The sequence below is a fragment of the Melanerpes formicivorus genome, unplaced genomic scaffold (genome assembly GCF_026170545.1).
Source record: "Melanerpes formicivorus ecotype bairdi unplaced genomic scaffold, bMelFor1.0.p_v2 SCAF_8, whole genome shotgun sequence".
In the NCBI taxonomy this organism is placed as follows: Eukaryota; Metazoa; Chordata; class Aves; order Piciformes; family Picidae; genus Melanerpes; species Melanerpes formicivorus.
In genome coordinates, this window is record NW_027142360.1 from 23,566,621 (window position 1) to 23,579,524 (window position 12,904).

The window sequence follows — 12,904 nt, forward strand, 5'->3', positions numbered from 1 at the left end:
GGAGGTTTAGGCTGGAGGTTAGGAAGAAATTCTACACAGAAAGAGAGATTGGCCATTGGAATGTGCTGCCCAGGGAGAAGTCATCATCACTGGAGGTGTTTAGGAGGAGACTTGATAGGGTGCTTGGTGCCATGGGTTAGTTGATTAGGTGGTGTTGGGTGATAGGTTGGCCTTGATGATCTTGAAGGTCTCTTCAAACCTGGTCTGGTCTATTCTATTCTATTTCAAAGCCAGGTTCTTTGGAGACAAGTGAATGTTCTGCTCAGGGTAAGAGATAATAGGAACCACCAAGTTCTTCCAAAACAAACTGCAAACTCTGCTAGTGCAAGCTGCAGCAAGTACTTGATGCTTGAGCACTGTGGGGAGCTTGTTACCTGTGGGAAGGTGTCAAGGAGGTACACAATCATCTCCAGTGCAGATTCTCTTCCAGTCTCATACTCGTACCTGTGAGGAAACGACTCGCAGTTAGGGCTGGGTTAATACTCTGCAAAGCTGCTAACGACCTGACAGGAGTCTTTCCACAACAGCTACCAGACCTGGTCTGATACCTAGGAGAAGAGAAGCAACTCATCAGCTCCCTGAGAACAGGCACAGAGGGACAGGCAAAAAAGGGCTCAAGCCAGCTTGAGCTAACACAGCACTTGTGCTGTGGTGCTGGGGAAGACAGTAAGTTACTGTCACCTTCAGCAGGGCAGAGGTCATGATCAGAAGGAGGTTTCAGGCACACTGCCCCTGCTGAATGGCTGCAGTTCATCTCAACTGTGCCTGCAACTGCAGCTGAGACCACTGCAATGGACACCACTCTTTATCCTGCCTGGATTTTCCAGTTCACCTGGTTAACCACTAAGCAAACAGAACCTCTGCTTACAAAGAGGTAAAGAACAATAAACCCAGCTGTGAAATAGGGAAGGGCAAAAGGATTTGCTTTTCCTCTGATCTGGTGTTTTAGCTGTGAGACTCTCAAGACTTCAGCCACACCCTCTGCTCCTCATGAGCAGCCCTTTGGCACACAATGTGGACACTAAAGTCATAGTTAAGCAACAAGGTCCTGCTCTGACAGAGCTATAACCAGGACTATAAACTCACTCCAGCTGTGCAAGTAGAAAATCCAAATTGGGTTTCAGCTTGTCACCAAGGGGGTAGTCCAGGATATATTTTAAGTAAATCTGGGGAAAAAAGAAAGACAACAACAACAGAAGGAGTTACAAGGAGCACTCAGGAAAGCTTATAAAAAGGTTATGAAGAAAACTCAGTGATGGAGCAGCAAGCTTAAGAGAATCATCCCTTTCATCCCATTCCTGCTATACAAGGGGCCAACAATTGCTCTCAAGCTCCATGCCCAGAACATTATCTGCAGGCATTTGACAGCTTCAGAGTGTTCCTGTGATTTGTGCAGGCTCCTGTTAAAAGATTTTGGATCCTTCCACATTCACCCTGTAGCTATGGAAATGCACTGTTGGGTTATGCACAGCTCCTGCTGCATCTGCAACCCAGTGCTTGAAATGAAGCAGCCAATTCTAGGCTGGATGTTAGGAAGTTCTTCACAGAAAGAGTGATTGGCCATTGGAATGTGCTGCCCAGGGAGGTGGTGGAGTCACCATCCCTGGAGGTGTTTAGGAGGAGACTGGATGGGGTGCTTGGTGCCATGGTTTAGTTGATCAGATGGTGTTGGGTGATAGGTTGGACTCAATGATCTCAAAGGTCTCTTTCAACCTGGTTAATTCTGTTCTATTCTGCCTTTTGGTTGCTTCTAGCTTGGAAAGGAGGAGGAAGTAGTGGGAAGCAATAATGGATTTGTGGAATCCTCTGCTATGATTCAGAAAGGGGCAAGGTTCTCAATAAGCTAAGCCTAAAAGCCTCCAGAAGAGGGAAATCTGTCACTGCTGCCGGGCAGCTCTCTGGAGGTGCACCAGGGCAAGCAGTCTGCAGTGCACCAGTCACATGAACCACAGCCAGCCAGGTAACAAAGGCAACAAGGATTAGCAAGATGGGGAAATGGGGCTAGGGGCTCAGCTGGGCTAAGGCACATGTCTGTGAGATCTGGGATAGCTACACTAAGCCCTCTGGCCTGTTAGACAGCAGTAAGACAGAGAAGAGACTTCACGTTCTACCAACCTGCCTGCACTGGACTCGCACCGCCTCGCTCTGACCCGTGATGGCCAGCTGGGCAACCTTCTGCAGCACATCATCAATTTCAGGGACCATCAGCTTCCTGGAGAGAATAGCCTACAAATGTGGAAGCATAGCTGGAGTCACGTCATTTTGTTTGCACAGTGTGAGATGTAGTAGCACCATATGCTGGGGACTCCACTGATCTCAGCTGGTACACTGACATTGCCTTTCACATCTTCAAACACAGCCAGAGCAACTTCAGGAAGACACAGAAAACTGACAGACAAAAAAACCTGCACTCCCCCAAGCCCCAAAACAAGCCAAAAAACCCCAAACCAAACCCATACCACCAAAAAAACCTCCAAACACCTAAACCAAAAGGCAAATCAAAACCAAGCAGCCAGAAAAACCCCAACAGGGTGGCTTACAAATATCTGCTTCTTTTGGACAACACAGAATCTAATGACCAGGGACCCCAGATCCTCATGTGCATGAAACAGCCTCTCACACAATTTAAAGAGCAGTACAAGTCCCACAGAAAAGCTTTGTTGCTTCACTCTCCCCCAACAGAGCTGATGTGGGGTGGTACAGCCTTTCACCAGGAGGTGATCTGCTAGAAGGCAGCCCTGTGGAGAAGGACCTGGGAGTCCTGGTGGATACCAAGTTATCCATGGGACAGCAATGTGCCCTGGTGGCCAAGAAGGCCAATGGGATCCTGGGGTGCATTCAGAAGAGTGTGTCCAGCAGATCCAGGGAGGTTCTCCTGCCCCTCTACTCGGCCCTGGTGAGACCATATCTGGAGTATTGCATCCAGTTCTGGGCTCCCTGGTTCAAAAGGGATGGAGATCTACTTGAGAGAGTCCAATGAAGGGCTACAAGGATGATTAAGGGATTGGAGCACTGCCTTATGGGGAGAGGCTGAGAGCCTTGGGGCTTTTCAGTCTGGAGAAGAGAAGACTGAGAGGGGATTTAAGAAATGTCTACAAATATCTGAGGGCTGGGGGTCAGAGGGAGGGGACAGGCTCTGCTCACTTGCTCCCTGTGAAAGGACAAGGGGCAATGGATATAAACTACAGCACAGGAGGTTCCACCTCAACACGAGGAGGAACTTCTTCACTGTGAGGGTCACAGAGCACTGGAGCAGGCTCCCCAGAGAGGTTGTGGAGTCTTCTTCTCTGGAGACTTTCCAGACCCCTCTGGGTGCATTCCTGGTCCTTCCCTGGCAGGGGGGTTGGACCTGATGATCTCCAGAGGTGCCTTCCAACCCCTCCCACCCTGCCATCCTGCGACACACCTGCTGCACACAAGTACCTTGAGGAGGCCAAAGGCAGTGGCCTGGCGTGATGAATCATAGATGTCTTCTTCAGCAAACCCCAGCAGCACCTGGAGCTGCTTGCTTGTTATGTGACTCTTCACATTCTTCACCAGGATCGTCACACACTGCAAGACCAAACCGCTCACCGTCAGGAGTGCCTCTGCTGGGTCCAAGTTTCCCCCCAGAGTTAACTTTTAAGCCAGACCAACTCAGTTAGAAGCAAATGAAGCTGTATCCACAAGCAAAACCTACACTCTACAATGGAATGCAGTGAATATCTACAACATCTACAGGATTTACAGTAATATACAGATATTTACAGTTAGCAAACATAGCCTAAAGCCACCCCAGTGCCAGAAAATCCAAACCCACACCCAGGTCTGACTCTCTTTGTGGCACTCAGGTTTGGAAAGACAAAGCACTGCTCTGGAGCATGCAAGCTCACACTGCTCTCATCACATTTTGCTTTCAGCTGCCAGCTTTGAGGCAAAAACTGAACATCAGCAAATGCACAAATTGGGACTAGCCCTTGAAATAAGTGGGGGTGCTCACAACCATGAATTCGCTATGATGCAGGAACACAGCCAGGAAGAGGGCAAAGTTCTTCCAGCACTGGCACACAGCATGACTGACTAACTTTTCCTTGTAGTCAGGAAGTTGTAATTAATTCAGCAACATATCTGGAAGACCTCTACAGGAAGACATTGCATACTATAATTATTACCACTGTTAATTGTCCTTTTCTCCTGTCCCACTTCAGCTGGCAGGGTTTACTCCAAGGAATCTTATTAAGAGGGAGCTATTGAAGTAAAAAACTGATGCCTCTCAAAAGAAGACATAAAGATGGCAAATATGCTTCTACAGAAACACTGCTTTGGGTTCAGATTCAAGCTCTGCATTTTGGGAGGGTAACTTTCTCTAAGTTTGCACTTGGGAAAGAATCAGCAAGGCCAAATTTCCCTTGCTGCCTCCTCCAAACTATCTTCTCTAAGGACAGCTGCAGGAAGGATCAGCAGTTGGAAGAATCTCATGCCACAAAGTTAATCCTACAGCAGAAAAGAGCAGAGCTGGGTCTGACTCACCTTGAAACAGCTCACAACCAGGTGGAAGTTCTGGCCTTTGGCTATTCCTGTCTTGGCAAATTCCTTCAGCAAGAGGAAAAGCTGCTTGATCAGTGACTCCAGGTTTGTACTGACAGAAGGCAATGGGAACTTTAAGATCCATACCAAGCATTGCAGAGCACCAGTTATCACCTGCAGGGAAGAGCCAAAGGACAGCACATGGATGCAGTGACAGAGAGAGAACACTTTTCTCACAGTCAGGCTATGTGCAGCTGGTAAAAGGCAGTGAGCTAACAGAACCAACCTCTTTCAAACCATTCTAATGGAACACAAAGAGTTTCTCTAAACACATCCTAAAAGCATGTTCTAAACTCTACAAACATGTTCTAAAACCATCACTTGCCACTCCCTCATCTTCTGTCTTTGATTTTACTGGGTGCAGACACAAGCAAAATGTTGATTCAGCAGATGGCAGGAAATCTTTCTGAAGCAGAGGTGCCTTGCAGGCATGGAAGCTGCTCTGCCAAAAGCCCAGGTCACCTGAAAGCCCTACTCCAGGCACCTGATAGTTTATGAAGCATGCTTTCCACTGCTGGGAAACTCAGGGTTTAACATATTCCCTCCCAGGCTCCCTCAAACCCAAAGCTGCCCCAAAAGAAGGGGCTGCCTATGGTGCTAGGAATAAAGACATTCAAGTTGGAGCAAAAGAAACAACAGTTGTGACAACACTGCTCCCACTCACAGGACCTCATGAGCCTCCTCACAGACAGAAGCCTGTCAAGTCAGAGAGTCATAGAATGCTTTCAGCTGGAAGAGACCTTTGAAGCCCATCTAGTTCAAATCCCCTGCAGTGAGGAGGGACATCTTTAATTATACAGGAAGGATGTGGACACACTGGAACATGTCCAGAGAAGGGCCATGAGGCTGAGCAGAGGGCTGGAGCTGCTCTGCTATGAGGACAGACTGAGAGAGTTGGGGCTGTTCAGTCTGGAGAAGAGAAGGCTCCCAGGAGACCTAATTGTGGGCTTCCAGTATCTGAAGGGGGCTACAAGAAAGCTGGGGAGGGACCTTTTAGGGTGTCAGGGAGTGACAGGACTGGGGAAAATGGAGCAAAACTAGAAATGGGGAGATTCAGATTGGATGTTAGGAAGAAGTTCTTCCCCATGAGGGTGGTGAGACACTGGCACAGGTTGCCCAGGGAGGTGGTGGAAGCCTCATCCCTGGAGGTTTTTAAGGCCAGGCTGGATGTGGCTGTGAGCAACCTGATCTAGTGTGAGGTGTTGCTGCCCATGGCAGGGGGGTTAGAACAGGATGATCTTTGAGGTCCCTTCCAACCCTAACAATTCTATGATTCTATCTCAGAACCCTGACCAAACAGCCCTTGAGTGTTTCCAGGGACTGGGCATCCACCACCTCTCTGGGCAACCTGCTTCAGTGTTTCACCACTTCCTTACATCTAGTCCTTCAGTTTCAAACCATCACCCCTTGTCCTATTGCAACAGGCTCTGCTAAAAAACATACTCTCCCCATCTTTCTTATAGGGCCTCCAAGTGCTGAAAGGCTGCTGCAAGGTCTCCCCAAGCCCTGTATGAACATGGTTCAGGAGAATCTTCCATACTTGAACCTGCAGCTCTAAGGGCAGAGCATTCAGTCCTCCATCAGCTACAATCTTCCCTCCCCTTTGGGATAACATGTCCTCATATAACATAATCTGCACACCTACAAAACTGGGGTTGGAACCTGGGCAGCTTTCTCTTCTCTTGGACATCAACTGCAGGCTGACATTTGTGGGCAGGACTTTTCTTAGCAGAACAGACAGAAGAGAGAGATTCTAGCTCAGAACTGTACCTTGACATCCATAGATTTCAGGCAGTCTATAAGCAGCTGAACAAAAGGGTCTAACATTTCCAAAGCTTGCTCCTCAGAAGAATTTACTTTGGACCTCTTCAGGCTCATGTGCAGCAACTGGCATAGAAAAGAGAGGACACACATCTCAAAGTCAGGCTGGGACTCAAGCAAGTCAAGTAAAGCCCCACATCATTTCAGTTTATAGGAGAATTTAGGATGCATGCCATACAAACATCTGCAACAGGCTGAGCACTACTCATCTCTCTCTCAGAGGCACCACTGGAGCCGTTCCCTGTGGAAGGGAGGCACCAAAGGAGTCCTTCCTTTGGAACACCCTTAACACAAATTTTGACTGCAGACCTTTGTGTCTGAGGAGATCCTTACCCGAAGCCCTGAATCCACCAAGATGTAGGTGTTGGTCCTGCTGCTGACACGCGCTTTCTGCCCCCCTCTGGTGGGAGTGGGCTGCAGCAGCAGGCAGCTCTCTGGCTGCAGTCGAGGATCTGGAGGAGGGACAACTTTCTTCCTGAAAAGCAGTGCAGGACAACAGAGAACACTCAGCTTTCAACTCTCTCCCCAACAAGCTTGCTGCTGGGAGTAAAGAGAGCTGGACTGTGCTCAGCTGCAAGGATACTGAGACACCTGAACATGTCCAGAGAAGGGCAATGAGGCTGGGGAGAGGTCTTGAGCACAAGCACTAGAGGCTGAGGGAGCTGGTATTGTTTAGCCTGGAGAAGAGGATGCTCAGGGGAGACCTTATTGCCCTCTACAACTACCTGAAAGGAGGTTGTAGCCAGGAGGGAGTTGGTCTCTTCTCCCAGGCAACCAGCACCAGAACAAGAGGACACAGTCTCAAGCTGTGCCAGGGGAAGTTTAAACTCGAGGTGAGGAGAAAGTTCTTCATAGAAAGTTATTTGCCACTGGAATGTGCTGCCCAGGGAGGTGGTGGAGTGTGGAGTCACCATCCCTGTTCAAAAAGGGACTGGATGTGGCACTTGAAGCCATGCTTTAGCTGTCATGAGGTGCTGGGTAATAGGTTGGGCTTGAGGATCTCTGAGGTCTTTTCCAACCTTATTGATTCTATGATCAAGTGACAGCACACAGTTTCTCTTGTTCCTGACCCCATGAAAACATCCAAGCCCCCAAACCTCTGGTACAGCAGTTTGGAGCTTCCCCTAAACGTTGCCCCTTGTCCCTTCATCCAAACCCTAAGTGCATACACCAGCATGACAGACCATCTGGGTAACATCCTGGAACTCACTTGGCCTTCTCAGTGAGCAGAGGCAAGTTTTCACTGATGAGACCATGACTGAGGAGGAGGAGGGATTCTGCATTCATGTCTGAGTTGAAGATCAGCCCTGCCATGATGTGACGCAGGGCCTCATGCACCTTCCGGACTATCTTCAAGCTTGTGGTGGTCTCCAGAACCTGCAAAGGCACAACCACAAGAGTCAGGAGGGCAACATGAGGGCTACCTGTACCAAACCCATGTGAAAAGCCAGAGCAACTCCCATGCCCAGAAGTTCCCAGCTCTCTACATGAACAGCATTGCGTTGCCTTAGCTCTGCCCCAGCATCGCTCCCTTTCTCCCTAGCCTCCCCTCAGCCTCCAGCCAGCTCACTCATCAGCACCAGGACACTCCAGAGGTCATGAGCAACCCGAGGCTCCATTTCTGCATGAGCTTGCACTCTACTCCACAAAGCCTGCCCCTCTGACAAGGCAATTATTGCCTGTGGACAGACTCTGGACACATTCTGGCGACAACTCCCTCACACACAAGTGATCAAACCACAGAGCAGCCTTGCAGCACTTTGGAGCTCCAGAGGAAACAAGAGAGGGAGAGGGCATGGAGAACTCCTAGTGGCATACTTTCTCTGGTAGGGATTGCAAACTCCCCAGAACACCTGCATCAAAAGTCTCATGAGGTGGGTGCCCAGTGCTTTCCAAGAGCACAATGGGAAGCTAAAGCAGGATTATGTTGGTAGTTCCACAGTAGCCAGTTTCTTTTAGACCACTCTGAATTCAGAGTTAAGGAGGACTCTGGCTGACCTTTCTTACCTCTTTCAGTGGCAGAATAAGTTTCATCACCTGGCCCTTTCCTATGAACTTCCCAAGAATTTCATAGGAATCATAGCTCTTGTTCTTGCGTGCTTCCATGACCTTGGAGACGATCCCCTTCACCTCCTTCTCTTCAGCTATATTCCCAAACAACTCCTGGTTGAAAACCTTGGGAAATTGGGGAAGAGAAATGACTGAGAGGAGCAGAAAAGCACAGCCAGATTCCCCCAGCAGTGGCAGAATAATACTGTTTATATATATCCATATCTATCTCACAGAACCCCCCAGTTCCCTGGGTTTCCCATAAACCATTGTCTGCTTTTCCTTTGCCAGCAAAACCCACCCCAAGCTGAGCACATCAGATAAGGATGCTGCTCTCAAACCCCTCTGTGGTCTTGTGATACAAGGAGTGGGACTGCTGGGCTGAATGCAGGGCTTAGGATGCAGTCCCAGAGATACTTTGCTTACTCTACAAGGAGTCTGCTGATGACTCCATAGAAAATGGAATCCTAAAATGGCTTAGCTTGGAAGGGACCTTAGAGATGATCTACTCCAACCTCCCCACCAGGGCAGGGAAGGCTGCTCAAGGCCTCATCCAGCCTGGCCTTGAACACCCCCACGATGAGGCATCCACAACCTCCATGGGCAACCCATCCCAGAGTCTCATCACCCTTGTACTGAAGAGCTTCTTCCTAAGATCCAGTCTAAATCAACCCTTCCTCAGCTTAAAACCATTCCCCCTTATCCTATTGCTGGACACCATCATAAAAAGTCCCTCTCCAGCCTTCTTGTAGGATCCTTTCAGATATTGAAAGGCAGCTAGAAGGTTCCCCCAGAGTCTTCTCTTCTCTACGCTGAACAACCCCAGCTCCTTCAGCCTATCTTCATAGCAGAGGTGCTCCAGCCCTTGGATCATCTCTGTGGTCCTCCTCTGGACTTGCTCCACAAGCTCTGTGTCCTTAGGATGATGGTTACACCACAACTGGGCACAGTATTGCAGGTGGGGTCCCACAGGAGCAGAGTAAAGGGGCAGAATCACCTCTCCTGCCTTGCTGGCCACACTCTTCTCAAGGCAGCCCAGGACTGGATTTGCCTTTGGGCTGCATGAGTGCACTGCTGGGTCCTTATCTCCTTCCTTTGCAGTACTGTTTGCCACCAAATCTGAGACCATCTATACAAAACCTCCTCCTAGACCCTGCCCCAGGCACTTTAGGATGCTCTTTGCTTCAATCTTGAACAATTTTTACCTCAATCAGAATATCTAAGCAGGGGTCCAAGTCACCAGCACTGAGCCTGGAAGCAAGGCCCTTCAGCAACAGGTTCACAGTGAAAGTCAGCACATGGAGCTGGAGAAAAAGAGAAGGGATCATGTTTTCAAACTCCTGCACAGACCTCTTGAAGGACACTGGATGGGTTGAGTCCCACAGCAGAGACGTGACAACTCACACACTGCACTTGAGCTCTTGTTATAGGAGAAATAATTAAAGCAAAAAAGTCTCTGGGAGGATGAGAAGCCATGCACTGGCAGCAAGGGAGAGGACCCCTGTCCCTCCACAGGAGGGCAGGAATCTCCTCTTTTTTTCCCCAGTGCTCCCACCAGTGTTTTTAGGCTGTGCTAATTGGTGCTTTTGCTGCTGCAGCAGCTATGAGCTCATGCTGCTCCACTGGGCTAATAGAAAACTATTCCTAACCCCAACCCATGTGCAAAGCCAAATTAACAGCTGGAGCCTTTGGCTGTGGATCAAGGAAGCAGGACTATGCAATCTCTGTGGCAACTCACCTCAGACAATGCTTGGTCCTAGAGACCTTACTGGAAAGACTTCCCACTAACCTTACTGGAGCCAGGAATTCATCCTTCACCTCCACACCTCAATAATTCACTAGGAAACTGAGATGCTTTCTGCTCCTCTGCTTAGACTCTTGAAGTTCTTTGGGTACAGAGCCTCATTTGACACTTGGCATAACCAAGACTGACCTGGGCACCAGCAGCAGTATTTTAGGTGTGTTACCCCCAGCTATTCCAGCAAGACGAAACGATTCCAGTTCAGGTTCTCCTCCTAACTCATTGAAACCCTGCAAGCTACAGAGAGCAGAAAAGGAGAACCCCAGGATTACCTGGTACCCATGGACAAGAGTGGACTGCATCTCTTTCAAGATGTACAGAAGGTAGTGCACTCCCAACACTTCCATGATTTTAGTGAGGGTGCTGCGGGCAATGTCGCGGATCTCCTGGAACCTGTTCCTCAGGAAGGTGCAGACCTTCAGCAGGATGCTGAGAACAGAAAGAGACAGCTGAAGCTCACCCCTGGACAGAGCAAACTGACTACCTTGCTAGCTATGGAGGCAGCTGCTGCAGGCTGCTTCACAACCAGAGCTATGCTCACAGGAAGTATTTATCGCTGTGCACACACCTACTGTCCTTCAAGATGTTGTATAACTGCCTGAAGGGAGCTTGTAGCCAGGTGGGGCTTGGTCTCTTGTCCCAGGCAACCACCACCAGAACAAGAGCACACAGACTCAAGCTGCACCAGGGGAAGTTTAGGCTCGAGGTGAGGAGAAAGTTCTTCACAGAGAGAGTTGTTAGCCATTGGAATGTGCTGCCCAGGGAGGTGGTGGAGTCCCCATCATTGGAGGTGTTCATAAAGGGATTGGATGTGGCACTTGGTGCCATGGTTTAGCAGTCATGAGGTCTTGGGTGACAGGTTGGACTTTTTGATCTTTGAGGTCTTTTCTAACCTTATTGATTCTATGATTCTATATAGAATACAGAAAAGACCTTCAGGATCATCAAGTCCAACCTATCACCCAGCACCATCTAATCAACTAACCCATGGCACCAAGTGCCTCATCCAGTCTCCCCTTAAACACTTCCAGTGATGGTGACTCTGCCACCTCCCTGGGCAGCACATGCCAATGGCCAATCTCTCTTTCTGTGAAGAATCTCTTCCTAACATCCGGAGGGGAAAGTGGGCTGCACCTTGCTTCACAGCTCAGCTCTTGCTTAAGGGTTTACTGTGTTCCTTTCAAACTTAGCTTTACACAAGTCCCTTTGGGACATGATTTAATGGCCATGGTGATTTGAAGGTCTCTTCCAACCTGTTCTGTTCTGTTCTATTCTATTCTATGTCGAAGGTTGGACTGGATGATCTCAGAAGTCTTTTCCAACTGAAACAATTCTATGGTAAGTCAAATGCTGGCAGAAGGGAATGTCACTAGGAGAAGGAGTTTCCAAACAGAAGTATTTAAGGACTGTTAGGATGCCCCCGCTCAGATTTAGCCTTGTATTTAACCAGAGCTTAAGAAGGGTGCCTGCAGTCATTCCCAGCACAATGCACAGCATTTAAGGAACAATGAAGGGATTTACCTTGGCAGGTTGGCTTCCATCACTTCCTGGGGAAGACACTGCATCATCCTAACCATCGCAAAAGCCAATGGAATACGAACTACCTCATCATCATTCACAACGTTGGATTTCACAAGCTTGTGCTCCTCATCTCTTTTAACCTTTGTAAGAATAGAATAGAACAGACACAATGCACTTTCAGTATACATCAAGAAATTCTGCTTTTCCTCATCAAGTCCTAGAAGAGGCCCCAAACCCAAGCTGCTCTCCTCTGCAGGCTACAAGGAAAAGCCCAGACAGCTAAAGGACAGGTGAGATGAAACCCTGTGTTTTAAACACACAAGCTAAGTTGGGTGCTAGCAAGTGGCTGAGAACTTTCCAACAAGCTGCACAAAGGGAACTGTTTCACTTGGGTGGTTCAAGGCAGCTCTCAGCAGTGAAGCAGACACCAAACTCAGGCTGACCAGAGGGGCTGCCAGTAACCTCCATGAAAAAACAAAGGGGATGAGGCCTCTTTCACGTGCTCTCTCTGCATTTTCACGGGCTCTGAAGTAGCACCCCAACCTCTCCAGCAGCAGCACAGCCCTGCAAATCACCAATGCCAACTGCTCACCTTTGCAACAATACACCTGTGCAGTTTAGGCAGGATGTTGACTGTAACTGTGTCCTGAATGTGCTTGATCAGACACTCCAACTCCTCTTTGTTTCGGGGTAAGAAAGAAACAGGTTTGGTCACTTCCTTAACATCCTCAGCTGTCTCAGCTGCTTGGTCAGGTGCTGCTGGCTCCTCAGAAACGTCCTTCTCTTTCTTTGCCTCAACCACTTCCTCTTCCCCTTCACCCTGCTCCAGTTCCATAGCCTCTTCAGCCTCCACCACTGGCTCAAGGTCCATGGCAGCAGTTTCTGCAAGGAACCATCACAAGCAGAGCTACATACAGGAGGCCCCAAAAACCAAACCCTTAAAAAGAGACACTTGTGATGGCTTTGTTCTGGACCTAGCATCAGTGGCAGCAAACAATCAGTAAGCAGCAGAGCTGTTTTACTGGGTTAAGAAGTTTGGGCATGCTAGTTTCAGATAATTGCCTCCCAGGGCTAGGCTTACAGCAAAGACTAAGTTACTTTTTGGCTGAACTCCACTGATAGCTTACCAAAGGTCAGTGAACCTCA

General features: G+C 48.8%; 1 protein-coding gene across 1 annotated transcript in view; it reads right to left on the minus strand.

Annotated features, from left to right (window-relative positions):
• Positions 1–12,904, minus strand: part of UTP20 (UTP20 small subunit processome component) — a 74,942-nt gene that overhangs the window by 9,041 nt on the left and 52,997 nt on the right. Inside the window, exons 41-53 of the mRNA XM_068142727.1 lie at positions 12,351–12,640; positions 11,759–11,898; positions 10,510–10,666; positions 9,642–9,740; positions 8,395–8,562; positions 7,598–7,764; positions 6,721–6,862; positions 6,337–6,453; positions 4,510–4,680; positions 3,424–3,552; positions 2,116–2,226; positions 1,087–1,166; positions 375–444 (exon numbers count right to left, since the gene is read on the minus strand). Of these exons, the coding sequence (XP_067998828.1) occupies positions 375–444; positions 1,087–1,166; positions 2,116–2,226; positions 3,424–3,552; positions 4,510–4,680; positions 6,337–6,453; positions 6,721–6,862; positions 7,598–7,764; positions 8,395–8,562; positions 9,642–9,740; positions 10,510–10,666; positions 11,759–11,898; positions 12,351–12,640 (1,841 nt within the window). The remainder of the gene's footprint in view (positions 1–374; positions 445–1,086; positions 1,167–2,115; positions 2,227–3,423; positions 3,553–4,509; positions 4,681–6,336; positions 6,454–6,720; positions 6,863–7,597; positions 7,765–8,394; positions 8,563–9,641; positions 9,741–10,509; positions 10,667–11,758; positions 11,899–12,350; positions 12,641–12,904) is intronic.